The sequence below is a fragment of the Symphalangus syndactylus genome, chromosome 3 (assembly GCF_028878055.3).
Source record: "Symphalangus syndactylus isolate Jambi chromosome 3, NHGRI_mSymSyn1-v2.1_pri, whole genome shotgun sequence".
Classification (NCBI taxonomy): domain Eukaryota; kingdom Metazoa; phylum Chordata; class Mammalia; order Primates; family Hylobatidae; genus Symphalangus; species Symphalangus syndactylus.
Window position 1 is genome coordinate 112,917,608 of NC_072425.2, and position 23,568 is coordinate 112,941,175.

Here is a 23,568-nt window from a genome sequence, read left to right on the forward strand (position 1 = left end):
TTTACATTTTCATGGCAATTTTAAACAATCTATACTTGAAAACTTTTTCCAAATCTATCTGCCATCTGCCATGTCAAATCCTAATTGTGTTATGTAGCAGAAAGGATACATTTCAGTCACAATAAAGCATTTAACATGGAATCAAAAAAAGTAATACATCATTACAGAAGTTACGTACGAAAAAAGGTGAACTGCATCACTTTTCTCTTTGATAAAATCCCTCCTGTATTTCATAAACTCACGTAGGGTGATCAATGGATTTTCAGATATGGCAAACTTGTTGTCAGTCGCCCAGGTTTCCATAGCAACCAATACTATCCTGGTCTTAAGTTGGTCTTTATATATCTAGTATATTAATAAAATGAACACATCAGCTGTACATGTGGTAAAATCAAATAGTTTATGAACAGGACTACAAAACTCCTTTCATGGAAACTTCTTTGAGTTTTAGTTAAAGGGAGATAACTTTCTAATTTACATGCATTTCCCTTGAGTAACAGAGAATGAAATTGTTGACTAATACCCAAAGAAAAGAGAGCTTTTTGGAAACAAAGGATCCCTTTTTGACAAATACCTGCACCCTATTCAAGGTTCCACCTGAATCTGTTTTCTGGTATCCTGGAAAAAGAATTCATGCATGCTTGAGTTCCCCTAGCCAAAAATGGAGCAATGAAGACTCTCCAAAGAAATAATTTCTATACAATCTGACTGGCTCTGATTAGACTTGTGAAGAAGTACTAGCACAGCCTCGTCAAGGGAAGATTTGGAAAGTATGGAGGTATAGTGGAATTATTTAGTTGCTTCACTGCCACAGCACCAGACACTCTTAAAGGCACAACTGTTGTACTGTTTCTCCACCGTTATAAGTCACTGTGAATACCTTTGTTAGGGGTATGACACAACTTTTGTTTTTACAGTGTGAAAAACATAGGATGGAATTTCAGGCATATCTATGGATAACTTCGACCAGTTCCTCTTCCCAGCCAGATATCAAAGTCAATAAAGTCTATTGCAAGGTCACCTGGGACTTACTAGACACCTTGGCTGAAGTGCAACATAGAGCAGTGAAACTATAAGAATCATATTATCCATTCTATTAGCAATTAGGAAATAAGAATCTTCTAGGGCAATAATGAACGGGGTTGATACTTACTACATCTGCCATGTTCACCACAGATTTCGCATAGGTATTGGTATGTACAACGGAAAGCCGATGTTTTTTAAACTGAAAGCAAAAGAAAACAAGTGAAGGTCTTCCAAAGTGATCAGAGAACAATCATCTCATCAGAGAAAACATGGTGCAATTGAAAGATCCCTAAAAATGTAAAAAAAAAAAAAAAAAAAAAATCTTTTCTGTAAAAATGTGCTGTCTGTAAAACAATGTCAGAGTCAGAGTTGAGATCAAGTTCTTTATCTGCTGTGTTGCCTGAGACAAGTCTCTTAAAGGATTGAGGCCTCAATTTATTCATCTGGGAGATGAAGTAAAAAATACCCAATCCATCCATTTCATAGGTTTATTTTTATCGGGATTGTTATTCAAAATGATAAAACATAGGAAAGTTGTCTATGAATTGCAAGACATACAAATCTAAGTAGGGGTATAGACAGTAAAGTGGATGCGAACACTGCTAAAAGCATACAAATTTAAAAGTTCTGCAAGACTTATTCAGCAAGAAGAAACCTCTAAGATAAACATCACAACAAGGTGGCATACAGGGCAGATGTGGATCACATATATCTTTGGTTGGTCTCAATTGTGTTTTAAAAATCAGGAAATATCATGTAAAATCCAATTTTTGGCTTCAGTTAAAATTAGCATTCCCACCCGGTAATAACTGGCAAACACTGAGAGGCAGTTGCTCCCCTTAGACAGGCCATGCACCATTCTTTTCACCACAGGCCTTACCCACCTATACTGTCTTATATCTGGTTCATTTCACTTATGTTATATGTCTACTGATGTCTATGGATATCTGAATTTGTGACTATCTAAAATGCTCAAAATATATGTTGTTATAACTTATTTTATAAAAATCCTGGGGAACAGTAACATTCACTGGATTCAAGTAGGTGGAAAGATAAAACTTAAACCTAGCTTGAACAAGGAAGCAGCACTCAATCCTGATTGTGTTGTTGTTATTATTATTAGCAACTATAATAATTAAGATCTAAATTATGTAATCATACATAAATAAATGATAATTTTTTCCTCAAATAAGTAGTTCAAAGTAAATTAAAATGCACTTGTACCTGAACTTAAGTAAAATTCAGCAATATGCACCATTAAACATTTTTAGTTTAAAACTTTGGTTACATAGAAGAATTGGCATTATAACTCATTGCTGTGCTATGAATGTAGTCATACTGCCTGCAATATGCCCATTAACTGAATATAAACACTATGGGTCAAAATAATTTGATTCAACAACATGAAAGTTGTGTCAAGTTCTTATCCTAAGAATCTTCACTGGTTAGCTATGTAAGCATTTCCATATGATTTCTGCACAGTAAGACCAAAATAGAAAAGCTGCTTTTCTTTTATTAAGATAAAGGTGTACCTTGCGAACTAAAATGTCACATAATTGGTGCCTCACTTTTTCAATATATAATGGAATTTCCATTTTTTTAAATCTTGTCATTTTAGTAAGTGGAGATTCAAATATTAGTACCTCTACTAATCAAGCAAACTCAAAAGTTGATACTATGAGTCACAAAGTATTTTTGAAAACTCAAGTTACTGCTAGTTATTTCCACCTATGAATATTTCCTAATTGCAGGTTGTTGCTAGTTAACAAATCTATTTGATTATACAAATACCTTCTCCAGGTTACAACTTGATGGGCTTCTGTTTTTTCTAAACATATTTTTGCACTCACCAGTTTTACCCTAGGCACAAACAGGCTTAAAAACAACAGCAAATCCTACCATAAGGTGATCATTCACAATCATCAGTTCAATGTATTTGGTTTCTTCTTCTACATTACGAGGATATCGACGAAGCTGTAACACAGGAAAAGAAACAGCACCTAATTCAGCCCTCTAAACTTGGCTGCAAAAAGCTAAAAAATATGGAAGAAACTGACAAAACAAAATTTTCCCTTTTTATTCCTTCAGCATTTAAAAAAATTTTCATCAATTTGCTTAGTTTCTGAGTTGGTAATAAATTTACATGACTCAGAAAATTTAAAAAGTATAAAAGGGCAGAAGATGAATGTCTTCCTCTCACCTCTATTCTCCACCTACTCAGTTCCTAGTCCTTCCCCCACAATGGATATAGCAAGTTACTGGTTCCTTCCAAAAACACTTTTGCACATAAAACTAAATGTGAATATGTCCTTTATTTTGTACTTCCATTTATTTCACTCCTTTCTGCATCCAGCGATTTTCATTTAACAGTCTATCTTGAAAATAGTAACATATGAAGAGCATTCTTTTGGGTTTAATTTCAGGTCCTCTGAGGATCTCCGAGAGGGTACAGGGACTGGAGTGATTGTCACTTTTATTATTTAATATCCAAACTGGGAGTGAGTCATGTGCCTTCATCTAGGATGTTTCAGGGGATCCCCAAATGACATGGGGTCTTTATTAGAATAGCTTTGAGAACTCCCAGGCAGTCTTGAGTTATCTATTACAGCTAGCTTTCTCTGCTTACCAACAAGTTTTCCCCTCTTTAGAAATAATGACCAATGAAAGTTACAGGGAAAAGCCACTAAAGCAGCCATTCTCTTTGTTCTCTACAGTTAGCCTATAATATAATCATTAACAAGGTTTGTTAAGCTAGCTTTTTCCTTTGTGCCATAGTTCAATATAAACTTTTCCAGAAAACGTTTTGCTCACTTGCCCAAGGTCCATTTTTGCGATAAGGGTATACAATCAAACTTAAATCAATACATATATGTTTGAGTGCTGCAGTTAAAACCAACTTTACAAATGCTCCCACATGGATTTTGTCATTGCTAACTGCATTCCTAAACTTAAAAACTTAAAAAAAAAACTCTTATAACACCAAGGTGATAGGGAATAACAGATACAATTCTGAGGTTGGAAACAAAGAATAACACTAAAGTGCATCCAATGACGAGAGTCTTTTTTTCTTTTTTAAGGGAGGGGGCTGTTTTTAGGGCAACAGGAGCTGCTTTGCTACTTGTGAGAGACTAGTTAATACAGCAAACTTTTCAACAAGTCCCAACATTTTGTTAATGTCAAAGAGTTGCCATATTAGCCACACAGTTTTATAGTACTTCACCTCTATGGGTCCATGGCTTTCTCAGAAAGACAAATCAAGGGTTTGTCTACTTAGCAAATGATTAGATGTTGAGATGTTTATGAGGAACTTCAGGGTACATGTCAAAAGAATATTGTCCTATTCTTTCAGTTTATAATTCAAAAAAATACTGTTTCACGTTAAATCCTGATGGTAATATTTTATCTAACTGGGCCTCAAGATACATGTCTCTACCTATTCATATATATATATATATATATATATATATATGTTTATATATGAGTTTATATATATATGTTTATATATGAGTTTATATATATATGTTTATATATGAGTTTATATATATATATAATATATAAACATTCACAACATTTATAAAGGTCGCAGTAGTAATTGATGGAACACATGGGTCTAAGAGGCAATATATGGCGTATATGCGGTTATAAGCACCTCTCTGAGACCAGGCTTCCTAGATCAGAATCCCAGCTCCACCACAGAGTCACCCTATGTGGCTTTGGGCAAGTTTCTTGATCCTTTTATGCTCAATGTCCTTATCAGTAAAATGAGGATATTATAGGTTAAGTATCTCTCATCTGAAAATCCAAAATCCCAAATGCTCCAAAATGAAAAACTTTTTGAGCACCAATATGACACTCAAAAGAAATGCTCACTGGAGCACTTCAGATTTCTAATTTTTGAATTAGGGATGCTGAACCACTAAGTATAATGTAAATATTCTGAAATCCTCCCCCCGCCAAAAAATAAATCAAAATCTGCAACACTTCCGGTCCCAAGCATTTTGGAAAAGGGATACTTAACCTGTGATAAAACCTTCCTTTTAAGGTTTTTCAGGGTTAAATGTGTTAATATAGTTAAAATTCTTATAATAGGGCCAGTTACAAGGTAAATATTCAATAAAATTTAGCAACAATTATTCACAATAAAAATCTGTCTGTAAACATATATTTTATTTCAAGGTAATAAAAAGAAGATACCTGGTTCCTTCAACTTCTTGATCTTACTAGAGATCTATTTCCTTCATCTCTCCTGCCCACACCACCACAGTGGTGATATCTTGATTCTGATGGCCACAACTCTTAATTTTGTCTAAACTATTTACCAGCTCTATGATTGAAGTAAGTCATTTTCACATGTCAGAGTCATCATTTTTCTTTCAGTGAAAGGGGAATAATAGTATCGACTTCATTTGGTTTAAAGCATCATATCAACAGTTATTATTACCCAGTCCAAGATCCAGTCGAACAATCATAAAGTCCATGACCTAATTTTATATCCTGGACTCCAAAGTTTTGCCCAAGTGAGACAAAAGCATTTTGTGGCTTCACAACCTGATTGATTCATTCCTAAGGGGTTATCTTCCAGGGAATAAATATAAGGATATAAACCATACAAGTGGATTCCACAATGTGGTACATATCTGGGCAAGGAAAGAAGCCTATGGTAGAAAGAACCCTAGATGCCACAAGCAGGAGCCTCATAACCCATAATATGATGAAGAAACATATTATCACCACTATCTTGAATCCTTTTTGCATCTGTGAAATAACATGGCCCCCTTTCTACTGATTCTTCAGATCCGTCACCCTTATGGTTTACCACACCCTGACAAATTCCCAAACTAATACTCACCCTCTCACACAGACTTACTATAGATTCAAATGATTGGCAGTTGACAATTGTTTTAAAATAACACGACATACCACTGTGAATACATACCTGCCGTTTACTCCTTTTTGGTCTTGGCTTCAAAATAAATTTTGGTGGAGTAATGTTTACTTGTTGAAATTCTAAAAGGAAATTAAATTTAATTTAACTTAGTGCATTTGTCAGATTTCTTCAATACAGGGCAAAGTTTTACCTGCTCTTCCTTCTTATGAATTTTATAATACATAATGTTGCACTTAATGATTACACAAAACATTAAGTAACTGTAGTATATTAATACTATAATAAACATATAAAGGATGAATATAATTTGCAAAATCTAGAACATTATTTCTGTTCTAATTTATCTCGAAAAATTTTCACATTTCTCCTATAAATATCATTACGTTATTTACTAGGAATCTTCCAAAAAGCCAACTTGACTTTCACTTCCATTACTAACCTTCTAGAGGCAGCAAAATAAAGAAGAGGAGCAATGAGAAGTAGAATAAATAATCACACATTCCCAAGTTCATAGTTTATTAAGAAATTGTTATAGGACACCAAAGTTTTGAGTTAATTTTTTCCAATTAATTTATATTCTTCTTTGCCCATAACCAAATTAATCTCAGGCGTTATCTGCTCTTGGTAGCAGATGTGAAAATTATACATCAACTGTTTATGCACATAGATTCATCTCTGAATATAAGATTAGGTTATTTACAAGGGAGGATTTTTCTATGAAGTGAAAGGAAAATTGCAATCTTTCCACAGGGTACAGATTTCCTAAAACTTTGATGATTGAACAACCTGAAGGGGCTTATTAGGAATAATGATATAAAACACTCAAGGTGAACCATTATCATTATCTTTGGATACTGTTCATAAAGGAGAAATAATCATGGTCAGAGAAATCTGTGACCAAGAAGCTGAATAATAAAATCAGGTAAGGAAATTAGTATTCTCTCTTTATTTCATGTTCAAATATTCTCCCATCATGTCGTTTTTCAGAATGCTATGGCCTGGGCATACAAGGGATTTGTTGAGAAAGGGAGTAAGTTCTTTTATAATTAACTAACAGGACAAATAGAAAAAGAAGATTACAAAAGTAACCCATCTCATGTCAATAATTACATTAAATGCAAATAGACAAAATGTTATGCCTAAAAGGCAAAGATGGCCAGACTGGATTTTTTTTTTTTTAATGCAAGATTTAACTACATGCTGTTTAGAAGACCGGCACTTCAAATTTAAAGTATGGAAGAAGATACACCTTACAAACATTAATCACAAGAGAACTGTGAAGGAAATATTAATATCAGACAATGTAACTTCAGGACAATAAGTATCTGAGAGAAAGGAAACTATTTCCTAATTATAAATGGGATGAGTCATCAAAAAGACACAATGCTCCTAAATGTTTATTCACCTAATAAGAGAGTTTCAAAATACATGAAGTAAAAAGTGACAGACCTGAAAGGAGAAACAGACAAATTCAAGGTTATAGTTAAGGATTTCAACAATTCTCCCTCAGTAATTGAAAGAAAAAAAAAGTAAACAGAATCATATGGATATAGAAGACTTAACACTATCAACCAATTGAACTAAGTTGGCATTTTTAACACTTTACCCAATAATTGAAGAATACATATCCTTTTCAAGAATACATGAAACATTCACCAAGACAGACATTATGATAGATCATAAAACAAGTCCCAATAAATTTTATTTAAAGAAAATGAAATGACACAGAGTATTTTCTCTTATTGCAATTCTATTAAATTTAAAAATCTATAATAAAAAGGTGCTTGCAAAAAACAACCAAGTATTTTGATACTGAGCTCTACATTTCTAAATAATCCATGGGACAAAGAAGAAATCACATGGTAATTTAGAAAATGTTTTGACCTAAAGTAAATAAAAATATGACAAGCCAAAACACAAGGGATGCAGGTAAGGCATTTAGTGCTTGAAGGGAAATGCATAGCTTTAAGTGGTTATGTTAGAAAAGAAAAAAAAAGTTTAAATTATGATCTAATCTTCCACCTTAAGAGCCCAGAAAAATAAGAGCAAATTAAACACAAATCAAATAGAAAAAAGTGAGACTCAAAACTTAAAAACAAAAATCAATAAAATTGATCAGCAGGGCTTGACCAATAAAGAAAGCAAATCACTACAGATTCTATATAGATATTAAAAAGATAATATGAGAATATTATGAAGAGCTTTATGCCAATAAATTTGTTAATTTAAATTCCTTGAACATGTGTATATATAGAAAATCTGAATAATCCTGTATCTATTAAATAACTTTAATTCTTAATTAAACTCTCCAAGAAAACCACAAGGCCAGATGGCTTCACTGATGAATTCTACCAAAGATTTAAGTAAGAAATAATACCACTTTTACACAAACTTAAAAAAAAAAAAAAAGAGTTGGAAACTTTTCCTAACACATCTTATAAGACCAGGCTTGACCAATAAAGAAAGCAAATCACTACAGATTCTATATAGATATTAAAAAGATAATATGAGAATATTATGAAGAGCTTTATGCCAATAAATTTGTTAATTTAAATTCCTTGAACATGTGTATATATAGAAAATCTGAATAATCCTGTATCTATTAAATAACTTTAATTCTTAATTAAACTCTCCAAGAAAACCACAAGGCCAGATGGCTTCACTGATGAATTCTACCAAAGATTTAAGTAAGAAATAATACCACTTTTACACAAACTTAAAAAAAAAAAAAAAGAGTTGGAAACTTTTCCTAACACATCTTATAAGACCAGTAAAACCCTGGTACTAAAACCAGAAAAGAAAACTACAGTCCAATATGCTTTCTGAACCTATATATTAAAAATGCTTAACAAAACATAGGCAAATCAAACCGAGTAATACACAGAAATATAATCTACCATAACCAATTGGGGCCCATTTAAGAATGCAAATTAGTTTCATATTCAAAATATCAATTTATACAATTCATCACATTAACAGACTAAAGGAGAAAATTATATGATCATCTCAATAGACATAGAAAAGCATTTGACAAAATTCAACACCTATTCTTGATAAAAACTCTTAGCAAACTAGAATAGCAGACTGATAAAACTACTCAGCTGCAAATATGTGCTACCTTTCATGGAAAAGGAATGATGAGCAGAATCAAGAGCTGAGAACACAGAGCCAAGAGTCATGGAGAATTATTTCCAGGCCTTGAAACCCAGTCAAGAAAGGGTCAACATTTGCCCAGCAGAATTTCAGAACTGCAATGTTAGTGTCTTTCTTGTTTCTCGAATTTTCCCTCTTTTGTAAGGGAATGTCTATAGCTGGTCCATTACTGTATCCTGGGACTACATAGGGCAGATAACTTGTCCTTTAGTTTTACACACAGAAAGACTAAGAGAAATTACACCCAAAGACCCTCATCCACTCCTGGACCTGATTTAGATAATGAGATTCCAGACTTTAGCAGATGCTATAACGGGATGAAATGCTTAGAGACCTAAGGAGGAAGAGAATGTATTTTGCAGGTAAAAGGGACAGGAATGACTGGGGGCCAAAGAAGAATTTGACAGACGTTAAGATGACCTCTAATAGTCTCCAACTCCTGGTACTCACGCCCTTTTGTAATGCCCTCTCTCTGAGTGTGAGTAAAACCTGTAACTTGCTTCCAACCAATGGAATACGGCAAAGGTGAAGAACTGTCATTTCTCAAGATAACATCATATAAGATTGTAATTCATCTTGCTAGAGACTCTCTTCCTTACTGGCTTTCATTACAAGAGCACCAGTATTGTGAGCTTCCCTATGGAGAGGCCTATGTGAGAAACAGAGCAACCATCAGCTAAAAGCCAGCAAGAAACCAAGGCCCTTGGTCTAAGAGACTAAGAAGAACTGAATTCTGCCATCGACCACTGCATATCCTTCCACAGTTGAGCCTTGAGATGAGATGCAGTCCTAGAAAACACCTTGACTGCAGCCTGTGGGGGACTCTGAAGCAGAAAACCCATCTAGAAAACACCTTGACTGCAGCCTGTGGGGGACTCTGAAGCAGAAAACCCATCTAAGATATCCTTGGACTCCTGATCCACAGAAACTGTGAGATAATAAGTGTGTATTGTCTTAAGAGGTGCATTTTGTGGTAATTTATTACTCAGCTACTTTCTAATTTTTCTGTACATAATAAAAACGAATTCCTCAGCAATAGATAACTAATACAATGCCACTGTATAATCTCATTCCCTTGAGAGAAGGCTGGACTCTGTGACTCATTTCTAATAAATACTATACAGCAAAAGTGATCAGATGTTACTTTTGAGATCAGGTTAACAAAAAGACTGTGGCTTCCATCTTAGGCATCCTGTCTCATTCTCTCTCTTCTCTTGGTCTCTCACTATCTCCTGGAACAAGTTAGCTACCAGGTTGGTGGGAGGAAGCCCCGTGGAGGGGCCCATGTGGTGAGGTACTGAGGCCTGACAACAATCATATGAGTGAGCTCAGAAGCTAATCCTTCCCAGTTGAGCCTTCAAATGAAACTGTAGTCCCAGCTGACAGTTACGCTACAAACTCATGACACCGTGGGCCACAGGCACCCAGCTAAACCACACCCAGGTTCCTGATTCTCAGAAATTATGAGATAATAAATGTTTGTTTATTAAAGCCACTAAGTTTTAGAGTAATTTGTTATACAGCAATAGATAATACAACATCTACACTAAAAATGACCAAACACTGAAATTTTAGTCTCACTACTAATAATAATGCTGTTTTCTCCCATTAATCCATACTTTTAACACAATTCTAATAAAAGTCCCAGAATTATAGAAATTGACAAGTAGGTTCTAAAATTTGCAGGGAAATGTAAAGGGCCCAGAATAGCCAAAAATTTTTAGAAAAAACAGAATTGGAGGATTTACGTTATTTGATTTCAAAACTTATACAAAGCCACAGTAAGCAAAACAAAGTGTGATAAGGGTAGCCAAATAAAATAAGACTCAAGAAATAGACTCATATTAATACTTTTAATACTTTTTGACAAAGACATCAAAACAATTCATTAATGAAAGGAAACTCTTTTCAACAAATGGTATTAGAATAATTGTGTATCCACATACAAAATAATAAAATAAAACTTAACCCCTACTTTTCACCATGCACAAAAAGTAATTTGAAGAGGATCCTAGCTCTAAACATAAAAAATAAAACTATAGACTTTTTAGAAGAAAATACTAGAGAATATCTTCAAAACTTGGGAGTTAGCAAAAATTACTTAGCATAGAGAAAGCAATAATGATAAAAACTAATGTTAAACTTCATGAAATTTAAAACATCTGCTCATCACAAGATGCCATTAAGTAAGTAAATGAGCAAGCCAAAGACTGGGAAAAATATATTCATAAAGCATATTTGGCAAAGGCCTTCTATCTAGAATACGTAAGTACTCCTACAACTTAACAACAAAAAGACAGAAATTCTGATTAGTGGCGAATAAGCATATACTACACATTATTAATCACAAGAAAAATGCAAATTTAAACCAAAGTGAGATACCACCACATACACTAGAATAGCTAAAATTAAAGAATGACAGAGCAAATGTTGGTCAAGATGTGGAACAATTAAAACTCTCATAGAGTGCTGACACAAGTATAAAAGAGTGTACCCACTTTGGAAAAAGGGTTCAGCAATTTCTTATAAAACACTGGTTCTTACTTGGACACAGGAAGGGGAACATCACACACCAGAGCCTGTTGTGGGGTGGGGGAGGGGGGAGGGATAGCATTAGGAGATATACCTAATGTAAATGACGAGTTAATGAGTGCAGCACACCAACATGGCACATGTATACGTATGTAACAAACCTGCACGTTGTACACATGTACCCTAGAACTTAAAGTATAATAAAAAAATATATATATTAAAAAAAAAAACAGTGGTTCTCAAAGTGTGATTCCAGCACCAGCAGCATTAGCATCACCTGGGAAGCATTGGAAATACAAACTCTCCAAACCCACCCAAGATATACTGAATTAAAACTCTCAAGATGGGGCCAGCAATCTGTGGTTACCAATCCTCCAGATGATTCTGCTGCATGCTAAAGTTTGAGGACACTGTCAACACAGTTAAACATGTACCTACCCTATGGCCTGGCAATTTTATTCCTAGGTATTTACTGGAAGAAATGAAAATATGTGCCCACAGAAAAGACTTGTACAATAACATGCATAGTTGCTTTTCTCATAATAGTCAAAAGCCGGAAACAACTCAAATGTCCATCAACTTAATAGGTTAAAAATTGTGGTATAGGCCAGGCGCAGTGGCTCATGCCAGTAATCCCAGCACTCTGGGAGGCCAAGGCAGGGGGATCACTTGAGGTCAGGAATTTGAGACCAGCCTGACCAACATGGTGAAACCCTGTCTCTACTAAAAATACAAAAATTAGCCAGGCATGATAGTGCATGCCTGTAGTCCCAGCTACTTGGGAGCCTGAGGCAAGAGAACTGCTTGAACCCGGGGGCAGAGGCTGCAGTGAAACGAGATCGCACTATTGCACTCCAGCCTGGCCAACACAGCAAGACCCCATCCCCCACCCCCGAAAAAAGTGATATATTCATAGGACACAACATATTCAGTAATTTAAAAGAATGAACTATTGCTACTCTTGACAACATAAACCTCACAAGCATGTGCTAAACAAAAGAAGCTGCACATAGTACATGATTCCATCTATATAAAGTTCTACAGCAGACAAAAGAAACAGCAGAGGTGGGAGGCACTGACTACAAAGGGTACAAAGGAAGTTATTGGGGTAACGGAAATGCTCTATCTCTCAACAAGAGTGTAGGTATGTAAAAGTTCATTGAATGGTACACAAGACTTTTATATTTCATTGCATATTTTTTTAACTGGGTGCATAAGTGTCCATAGGAAATAAGATTTTCCCAGAATATTTTCTCAGAAACACTAGTCCTGAGACAGGTACATGCCATGTAAAGCAAATGTTCCACAGTCCAACAAGTTTGGGGAATAGCTGATCCTATGTCTATCTCTGGGAAATACATAAAACATAACAAGATGATAATGTTGGTAACCTACAACCCAGTTAAATTTTATGCAATCTAAAATAAACTTACTTTTGAAACTATTTCACAGAAATTGCAGTTTTGACATTTATTTGTCTATTTCTTGTTTTCTTCTAATTTATCACAGTAAATCATAAGTAATGTTGGGAGACAAACTCTCTCAAAATTGACAGTGCCAACTTCTGATGAGAAAAGAAAACTAGAAACTAATTGAAACAGACCTGAGTTTTTAAAGAATGTGTCTAAAAATCATTTTAATAACAGCAAAACTGCCAAGTCACCATCTAAGTTTCTGCTCGAAAGAAACCCTGAACAATTTTCTCAAAAAAAAAAAAATATATATATATATATAAGGTTATAACCTAGCAAGCCTACAATCAAGTCTTTAGGGGAAAATCTTTATTTATTACTTTAAAGATTAATTAATGTTGACTGCTCCCAGTAATACCCATTAAATTATAGCTTTATTCCCACACAGCTAGTCATGACTTATTTTCTTATCAGAATAGGGATTGTAAAAAGTTTTGTAAGATCACTGAAAGAACAGTCTTAAAAGTCTGTGAGAGGTAAGAACATCTATATTCCCATTTGAAGATTTTTCAAAATAGTAAATTCTATTAAATCTTCTATCCCTCTGGCAGCAGGAGAGAAGGGCAGAGAATGTTCATTTCTCTTTAGGGAAATTACAGGAGGACAAGGAATTACAAACTTATTTAGAGAGAAAGGAACATTAGGAAACATTTATTTCATTTTCTGATGAAGAGACAACGTAAACTTCTAAGTGATTATCTAAGCATTAGTTTAGGATTACTCTCAGGCTGGCAATTTTTCCATTTCCCTCTGTGCTTCTCTACCATAGTACCTTTTCACAGTGTCATAATTCAAAACTCAGCTTTACCCCTTGCTAGCTGTGGGACCCTGGAAAAGACAAACTAACTGAGCTCTGTTTCTTCATCTACAAACCGGGAATAACATTAATCTTACAGGGCTGCTGCAAAGATTAAAATGAGATTAAAAATTAAAATAATCAGGCCGGGCATGGTGGCTCACGCCTGTAAACCCAGCACTTTGGGAGGGCGAGGCGGGTGGATCATGAGGTCAGGAGTTCGAGACCAGCCTACCCAATATGGTGAAACCCCTGTCTCTACTAAAAATACAAAAATTAGCCAGGCATAGTGGTGTGTGCCTGTAGTCCCAGCTACTCGGGAGGCTGAGGCAGAATTGCCTGAACCCAGGAGGCGGAGGTTGCAGTGAGCTGAGGTTGCGTCACTGCATTCCAGCCTGGGCGATAGAGCAAGACTTTGTCTCAAAAAAAAAAAAAAAAAAATTAAAATAAGGCTCACTAAACAGGGGAGGAAGCATCTCCATACCAGATATCCAGATATCTTCTGAATAAAGAGATTCAGAGTGCTGTCTGTCTTCAGAAGAAAATAAATGAGTGCAGCACAGCCAAAGACAAACACACCCTGCATAATCACTGCTCCACTAAGGAGGGCAAAGTATGCATGCACTGCCCTTCTTGTTATGTGAAGACTTGGAAGCAACTCTCGAAGCAACATAGATTGCTAGGTCCATTTATTCAATCTAAAATAAATAAGCTTACTTTTGAAAATATTTCACAAAATTTGTATTTTTGACATTTGTCTATTTCTTGTTTTCTTCTAACTTATTATAGTAAATCATAAATAATCTTGGGAGACAAACACTCTTAAAATTAACCTAGGTCCATTTAGGTATAGATGAGAAGAAAAGACTAATTTCACAAATAGCACATAATGGTAATAAAAGTTAACCTATAATAGTTCTTTCTTAAAATGCTAGAGCAAACAAGAGACAAGGAAAACAATAAATAGGGAAATGACTACGAGTTCATCCCTATGTTTACAAGACCAGTATTTCACAAAGAGTGAATTTGTATGTACTTTGTCTCACAGACCAATTCTTGCTCTAATCTTGTTTCTCCTTTAGTTCCTTATTTTGAATTTAAAAATTTTTTAAAGTTTTCCTCCACATCTTTCCAAACTCATCTGTGAGGCCAGTTTGCATTTTATTCTCCCTCTTGACATGACTTGGCTCTCCCTCTAAGAATGTCAAAAGCAGATGTGGGCTAATGATATTCCAAATATAGATTAGTTCTAAGGCATTAAATAAATTACTGAAGTTGTCTTTTAAACAAAAAGTCACTATATGAACATCATACCAGATGGAAGATCATCCAAGGAAAATTCAAACAGTCTGGATTTGTAAACTGAATGAAAATGGAAATCCTCCTGAAATGACACAAGCAACAGTGATTAAGCATGCACAACAGGATTATCTCCAGCCTTAGGCACACATAGCTGGAGACCCTTAAAAGAACCACAGCTTGCCTATGCATTCCCCTGGGTTTAGAGAGGTGATGAACCATTGCCCAACCCCTCCCATTCACTCCTGTATTCTCTCAGCACCAGAGCAATATCCAACGAGAAGAAAAATGCCTTTGCAGAGAAGCCAAAGCCTACAGTAATGGAAAACAAATGAATGAATCTATTCCCCCAAGGACAAATAAGACATTTGGCAAAATGACTTAATGTTTTTTTATTACTGATTCCTTTCACGGATCCCTGCACCCTTTTAAAGGTCAGAGAGCTTTGGTAGGCAGGCTACAGAGCTAACAATCTTCATAGTATAGGGGAGCAGGATGCCTGGTATAAGTAAATGTCCAAAGTGGACCCTGTTCTGAAATTCAAGTGTCATACAAGCTATATGAAAAAGCAAGAGATAAAAAGTCACATTTTTCTTCTAAAAAGTTAATAAACACTCAAATATAATTTCATCTGGCTTCATCCAATTACTAAAAAATTAGAATGTCATAGTCCGGTTTCATATTATCTTAAAAAAATCATACTGTCAAGCAAAGTGACAAGACAGGCAGCAGTAGGTACGCATAAAATAATACACAATACAGAGAATTTCTCAAACAAGATGGTTTATGGGTGACAAAGCCATGTATGTTTCTTGAAAGAATTTGCCTCTCTGCTTAAGTAATGTTGTGTAATACGAGGAAGAACATTTGTATGTACAGAGCAAGAATGAAAGTGTATTATGTTTCTGTGTAGTCTATAATATTAATTCAACTTCTTCTAATTTGTGGGGAATGAACGTTTCAGCTAAAGTGAGAGAGAGGATTAAGATGACTCAGGTTTCTCTAAACTTCATCAGCATAGAGCCTTAAAAGCAATAGACAACAGAGAAAAATCTGGAATCTAGAAAAGAGAGGAGGGGTGAAAAATCACAGATCTGTGGATTTGATTTGTTATGGACTGAATGTGTGTGTGTCCCCAGACTTCTCATATTGAGGCCCTGGCACCCAGGGTAACTTTGTCTGGAGATAAGGCCTGTGAGGAAGTGATAAATGTTACATGAAGTCATAAGGTGAGATCCTCATTCAGTATAGCTGGTACCCTTATAACAAGAGGAGACAACCAGAGTTCTCTCTCTCTCTCTGCCATGTGAGAACACAGTGAGAAGGTAGCCGTCTGCAACTCAAGCAAAGAGTCCTCACCAGATGTCAACCCTGCTGGCACCTTGGACTTTCAGTGCCCAGAACTGAGATAAAGTTTCTGTTGTTTAAGCAACCCAGTCTATAGCATTTTGTTACGGTAGCCAAGTCAAACTAAGACAGATCATAACACATTAGGGTTGAGATGGAAGTAGAGATTTCAGAACACCTCAGAGGGAAAGTATTATATTTCCAATATAAAAGAGAAACAAAAAAGGAATTTTTTGTTTGTTTTGGAGATGGAGTCTCATTCTGTCGCCCAAGCTGGAGTGCAGTGGCAGGAGGTTCAAGCAATACTTCTGCCTTAGCCTCCCAAGTAGCTGGGATTACAGGCGCATGCCACCACACCTGGCTAATTTTTGTATTTTAGTAGAGGGGGTTTCACCAAGTTGGCCAGGCTGGTCTCAAACTCCTGACCTCATGCCCGCCTCAGCCTCCAACAGTGCTGGGATTACAGGCATGAGCCACCACACCCGGCAAGAAATTTTTTAAAAAACACTTGTGGTTTTGACTTACTCAATATTTAGTTTAAAATATACAGACAGTCCCCAATATACGTGTTTTTGACTTTATGATGCATTTATCAGGGTATTAAATACATTTTTTACTTATAATATTTTAACTTATGATAGGTTTATCAGGACATAGACCCATCATAAGTCGAGGAGCATCTGTACATATGTTTACTATCTTAACCCTAAAAAATATAAAAATGAAATAAATTAGAGAGAAAAAAGGAGAGGAAAAAAGCTCTCAGCATAAACATTTCCATTTGCCACAACAAACAGAAGGAGCACTTACTTGAGTAGTGTCATTTTCTTCTGGCTCAATGAGATATGTGTGGTTCCCGTCATAGAACATCCCACTGCCAACGACAAAAAAAAAAATTAGGCATGGCCATCGACTCTCATCCCAGAACAAGATCATTTTAAAATCAGCAGCAGCCAGAGGGCCCATTTGCTTCTCAATGCCCATTTCCCAGTCCCATCCATCACCTCCAGACACACCACACACACCACTGAGAAAGAAGGCCCCTCCTTCTGATTCCTTATAGGTAGAGTCACCTCATCCTCACCTGACCCCATGCTCAGGATTGCCATGCTCTAGCTGTCGCCCATCACTCCTTCCTCTAACAGAGACTTCCAAGATTTTCATACGCAAAAAGTCATCTGGAGAGCTAGTAAAAACACAGGTCTTTCAGGACTCCTCTCAGATTTCTGGACTGGAACCCAGGAAATTGCATTTTAAATAAGCTCCAGGTGATCCTGATGCAGATTTTCAGGGACTATACTGAGAATGCCAGTATACATGGCAGTATACATGGCAACATGGAAGGTGTTCTAGTAACAACAGCTAACACATTTGAACTTGCCACAGGCTAAATACTTTACACTCATTTAATCTTTTCCACAAATCTACAAGAGAAGTACAACGACTATCCTTATTTTATAGGTAAGGAAACTGAAACCCAAAGAGGTAAAGTAACTTGTCAAACTATTTAACCAGTAAGAGCAGAAATAGGAATAGAGGTCAGACAGATGATGGGACCACGAACTGCCCATTTGCAACCTGCTACCTACCTCCATTCATGCATTCCTTGATTCAATCAACGTGTTTACAGAGCACCTACAATGCACTGTTCTAGGTGCTGGGGATACAATAGCAAACAAAACAGACCAATTCTCTGTTCTTGCGGTGCTGATAAGTATTCTAGGGAGGACATACAATAAATATATATATATTTATTTATAATACATATATTTATTTTATATACATATATATATGACAGTGATAAATTCTAGGGAAGAAAATAATCAGGTGAAGGGCAATAAATGGTGCCAGAGGGCCGTGGGGGCCATACTAGGTGGGCACTTCCTAGGGCCTTGGCTTTTACTCTAAGAGAGATGAAGAGCCACTGCAAAGTTCTAAGCAGAGGGGAAATACAATCTTCCTTAAGTTTTATAATGATCCTGACAGATACTATGTTACAATAATTTTTAGCACAGCAAGGATAGAAGCAGGGAAGTTACTGCAATAATCCAGGTGAAAGAAGATGCTGGCTTAGATCAGAGCAGTAATAGTGGAGGTGGTGAGAATTGGTCAAATTCCGGATATATATATATATATTTTTTTTTTATTGTTGTACATTTTCCTATTTTTATTTGTATATGTCCCTATTTCCCGTGAGTTTTTTTTTTTATTATTATACTTTAGGGTTTTAGGGTACATGTGCACAATGTGCAGGTTTGTTACATATGTATCCATGTGCCATGTTGATTTCCTGCACCCATTAACTAGTCATTTAGCATTAGGTGTATCTCCTAATGCTGTCCCTCCCCCCTCCCCCCACCCCACAACAGTCCCCGGAGTGTGATGTTCCCCTTCCTGTGTCCATGAGTTCTCACTGTTCAATTCCCACCTATGAGTGAGAACATGCGGTGTTTGGTTTTTTGTCCTTGCGATAGTTTACTGAGAATGATGTTTTCCAGTTTCATCCATGTCCCTACAAAGGACACGAACTCATCATTTTTTATGGCTGCATAGTATTCCATGGTGTATATGTGCCACATTTTCTTAATCCAGTCTATCGTTGTTGGACATTTGGGTTGGTTCCAACTCTTTGCTATTGTGAATAGTGCCGCAATAAACATACGTGTGCATGTGTCTTTATAGCAGCATGATTTATAGTCCTTTGGGTATATACCCAGTAATGGGATGGCTGGGTCAAACGGTATTTCTAGTTCTAGATCCCTGAGGAATCGCCACACTGACTTCCACAATGGTTGAACTAGTTTACAGTCCCACCAACAGTGTAAAAGTGTTCCTATTTCTCCACATCCTCGCCAGCACCTGTTGTTTCCTGATTTTTTAATGATGGCCATTCTAACTGGTGTGAGATGGTATCTCACTGTGGTTTTGATTTGCATTTCTCTGATGGCCAGTGATGAGGAGCATTTCTTCATGTGTTTTTTGGCTGCATAAATGTCTTCTTTTGAGAAGTGTCTGTTCATGTCCTCTGCCCACTTTTTGATGGGGTTGTTTGTTTTTTTCTTGTAAATTTGTTTGAGTTCATTGTAGATTCTGGATATTAGCCCTTTGTCAGAAGAGTAGGTTGCAAAAATTTTCTCCCATTGTGTAGGTTGCCTGTTCACTCTGATGATAGTTTCTTTTGCTGTGCAGAAGCTCTTTAGTTTAATGAGATCCCATTTGTCGATTTTGGCTTTTGTTGCCATTGCTTTTGGTGTTTTAGACATGAAGTCCTTGCCCACGCCTATGTCCTGAATGGTATTGCCTAGGTTTTCTTGTAGGATTTTAATGGTTTTAGGTCTAACATATAAGTCTTTAATCCATCTTGAATTAATTTTTGTATAAGGTGTAAGGAAGGGATCCAGTTGCAGCTTTCTACATATGGCTAGCCAGTTTTCCCAGCACCATTTATTAAATAGGGAATCCTTTCCCCATTTCTTGTTTTTGTCAGGTTTGTCAAAGATCAGATAGTTGTAGCTATGCGGCATCATTTCTGAGGGCTCTGTTCTGTTCCATTGATCTATGTCTCTGTTGTGGTACCAGTACCATGCTGTTTTGGTTACTGTAGCCTTGTAGTATAGTTTAAAGTCAGGTAGCGTGATGCCTCCAGCTTTGTTCTTTTGGCTTAGGATTGACTTGGCGATGCGGGCTCTTTTTTGGTTCCATATGAACTTTAAAGTAGTTTTTTCCAATTCTGTGAAGAAAGTCATTGGTAGCTTGATGGGGATGGCATTGAATCTATAAATTACCTTGGGCAGTATGGCCATTTTCACGACATTGATTCTTCCAACCCATGAGCATGGAATGTTCTTCCATTTGTTTGTATCCTCTTTTATTTCATTGAGCAGTGGTTTGTAGTTCTCCTTGAAGAGGTCCTTCACATCCCTTGTAAGTTGGATTCCTAGGTATTTTATTCTCTTTGAAGCAATTGTGAATGGGAGTTCACTCATGATTTGGCTCTCTGTTTGTCTGTTATTGGTGTACAAGAATGCTTGTGATTTTTGTACATTAATTTTGTATCCTGAGACTTTGCTGAAGTTGCTAATCAGCTTAAGGAGATTTTGGGCTGAGACAATGGGGTTTTCTAGATATACAATCATGTCATCTGCAAACAGGGACAATTTGACTTCCTCTTTTCCTAATTGAATGCCCTTTATTTCCTTCTCCTGCCTGATTGCTCTGGCCAGAACTTCCAGCACTATGTTGAATAGGAGCGGTGAGAGAGGGCATCCCTGTCTTGTGCCAGTTTTCAGAGGGAATGCTTCCAGTTTTTGCCCATTCAGTATGATATTGGCTGTGGGTTTGTCATGGATAGCTCTTATTATTTTGAGATATGTCCCATCAATACCTAATTTATTGAGAGTTTTTAGCATGAAGGGTTGTTGAATTTTGTCAAAGGCCTTTTCTGCATCTATTGAGATAATCATGTGGTTTTTGTCTTTGGTTCTGTTTATATGCTGGATTACATTTATTGATTTGCGTATGTTGAACCAGCCTTGCATCCCAGGGATGAAGCCCACTTGATCATGGTGGATAAGCTTTTTGATGTGCTGCTGGATTCGGTTTGCCAGTATTTTATTGACAAGGATATTGGTCTGAAATTCTCTTTTTTGGTTATGTCTCTGCCAGGTTTTGGTATCAGGACGATGCTGGCTTCGTAAAATGTGTTAGAGAGGATTCCCTCTTTTTCTATCGATTGGAATAGTTTCAGAAGGAATGGTACCAGTTCCTCCTTGTACCTCTGGTAGAATTCAGCTGTGAATCCATCAGGTCCTGGACTCTTTTTGGTTGGTAAGCTATTGATTATTGCCACAATTTCAGAACCTGTTATTGGTCTATTCAGAGATTCAACTTCTTCCTGGTTTAGTCTTGGGAGGGTGTATTTGTCGAGGAATTTATCCATTTCTTCTAGATTTTCTAGTTTATTTGCATAGAGGTGTTTGTAGTATTCTCTGATGGTAGATTGTATTTCTGTGGGATCGGTGGTGATATCCCCTTTTTCGTTTTTTATTGCATCTATTTGATTCTTCTCTCTTATCTTCTTTATTAGTCTTGCTAGCGGTCCATCAATTTTGTTGATCTTTTCAAAAAACCAGCTCCTGGATTCATTAATTTTTTGAAGGGTTTTTTGTGTCTCTATTTCCTTCAGTTCTGCTCTGATTTTAGTTATTTCTAGCCTTCTGCTAGCTTTTGAATGTGTTTGCTCTTGCTTTTCTAGTTCTTTTAATTGTGATGTTAGGGTGTCAATTTTGGATCTTTCCTGCTTTCTCTTGTGGGCATTTAGTGCTATAAATTTCCCTCTACACACTGCTTTGAACGTGTCCCAGAGATTCTGGCATGTTGTGTCTTTGTTCTCGTTGGTTTCAAAGAACATCTTTATTTCTGCCTTCATTTCATTATGTACCCAATAGTCATTCAGGAGCAGGTTGTTCAGTTTCCATGTAGTTGAGCGGTTTTGACTGAGTTTCTTAATCCTGAGTTCTAGTTTGATTGCACTGTGGTCTGAGAGACAGTTTGTTATAATCTCTGTTCTTTTACATTTGCTGAGAAGAGCTTTACTTCCAACTATGTGGTCAATTTTGGAATAGGTGTGGTGTGGTGCTGAAAAAAATGTATATTCTGTTGATTTGGGGTGGAGAGTTCTGTAGATGTCTATTAGGTCCACTTTATGTAGAGCTGAGTTCAATTCCTGGATATCCTTGTTAACTTTCTGTCTCGTTGATCTGTCTAATGCTGACAGTGGGGTGTTAAAATCTCCCATTATTATTGTGTGGGAGTTTAAGTCCCTTTGTAGGTCACTGAGGACTTGCTTTATGAATCTGGGTGCTCCTGTGTTGGGTGCATATATATTTAGGATAGTTAGCTCTTCTTGTTGAATTGATCCCTTTACCATTATGTAATGGCCTTCTTTGTCTCTTTTGATCTTTGTTGGTTTAAAGTCTATTTTATCAGAGACTAGGATTGCAACCCCTGCCTTTTTTTTGTTTTCCAGTTGCTTGATAGATCTTCCTCCATCCCTTTATTTTGAGTCTATGTGTGTCTCTGCACGTGAGATGGGTTTCCTGAATACAGCACACTGATGGGTCCTGACTCCTTATCCAGTTTGCCAGTCTGTGTCTTTTGATTGGAGCATTTAGCCCATTTACATTTAACGTGAATATTGTTATGTGTGAATCTGATCCTGTCATTATGCTATTAGTTGGTTATTTTGCTCGTTAGTTGCTATAGTTTCTTCCTAGCCTCGATGGTCTTTACAATTTGGCATGTTTTTGCAGGGGCTGGTACTGGTTGTTCCTTTCCATGTTTAGTGCTTCCTTCAGGAGCTCTTTTAGGGCAGGCCTGGTGGTGACAAAATCACTCAGCGTTTGCTTGTCTGTAAAGTATTTTATTTCTCCTTCACTTATGAAGCTTAGTTTGGCAGGATAGGAAATTCTGGGTTGAAAATTCTTTTCTTTAAGAATGTTGAATATCGGCCCCCACTCTCTTCTGGCTTGTAGAGTTTCTGCTGAGAGATCAGCTGTTAGTCTGATGGGCTTCCCTTTGTGGGTAACCCGACCTTTCTCTCTGGCTGCCCTTAACATTTTTTCCTTCATTTCAACTTTGGTGAATCTGACAATTATGTGTCTTGGAGTTGCCCTTCTTGAGGAGTATCTTTGTGGCGTTCTCTGTATTTCCTGAATCTGAATGCTGGCCTGCCTTGCTAGATTGGGGAAGTTCTCCTGGATAATATCTTGCAGAGTGTTTTCCAACTTGGTTCCATTCTCCCCATCATTTTCAGGTAAACCAATCAGACGTAGGTTTGGTCTTTTCACATAGTCCCAAATTTCTTGGAGGCTTTGTTCATTTCTTTTTATTCTTTTTTCTCTAAACTTCCCTTCTCTCTTCATTTCATTCATTTCATCTTCTATCAGCGATACCCTTTCTTCCAGTTGATCGCATCTGCTACTGAGGCTTCTGCATTCTTCGCGTAGTTCTCGAAACTTGGCTTTCAGCTCCATCATCTCCTTTAAGCCCTTCTC

The 23,568-nt window shown here is 36.5% G+C and overlaps 1 protein-coding gene across 25 annotated transcripts in view; it reads right to left on the reverse strand.

Moving 5' to 3' along the window:
• Window positions 1-23,568, reverse strand: part of ADAM22 (ADAM metallopeptidase domain 22) — a 266,920-nt gene that overhangs the window by 72,232 nt on the left and 171,120 nt on the right. For 24 of the 25 annotated variants that reach the window (XM_063636418.1, XM_055272813.2, XM_055272811.2 and 21 more), the window contains 6 exons: window positions 17,324-17,387; window positions 15,182-15,251; window positions 5,963-6,033; window positions 2,926-3,000; window positions 1,154-1,225; window positions 179-345 (listed from right to left, as the gene is read on the reverse strand). In XM_063636418.1, coding sequence (XP_063492488.1) covers window positions 179-345; window positions 1,154-1,225; window positions 2,926-3,000; window positions 5,963-6,033; window positions 15,182-15,251; window positions 17,324-17,387 — 519 coding nt within the window. The remainder of the gene's footprint in view (window positions 1-178; window positions 346-1,153; window positions 1,226-2,925; window positions 3,001-5,962; window positions 6,034-15,181; window positions 15,252-17,323; window positions 17,388-23,568) is intronic. The other variant, XM_055272817.2, reaches the window with a different exon arrangement.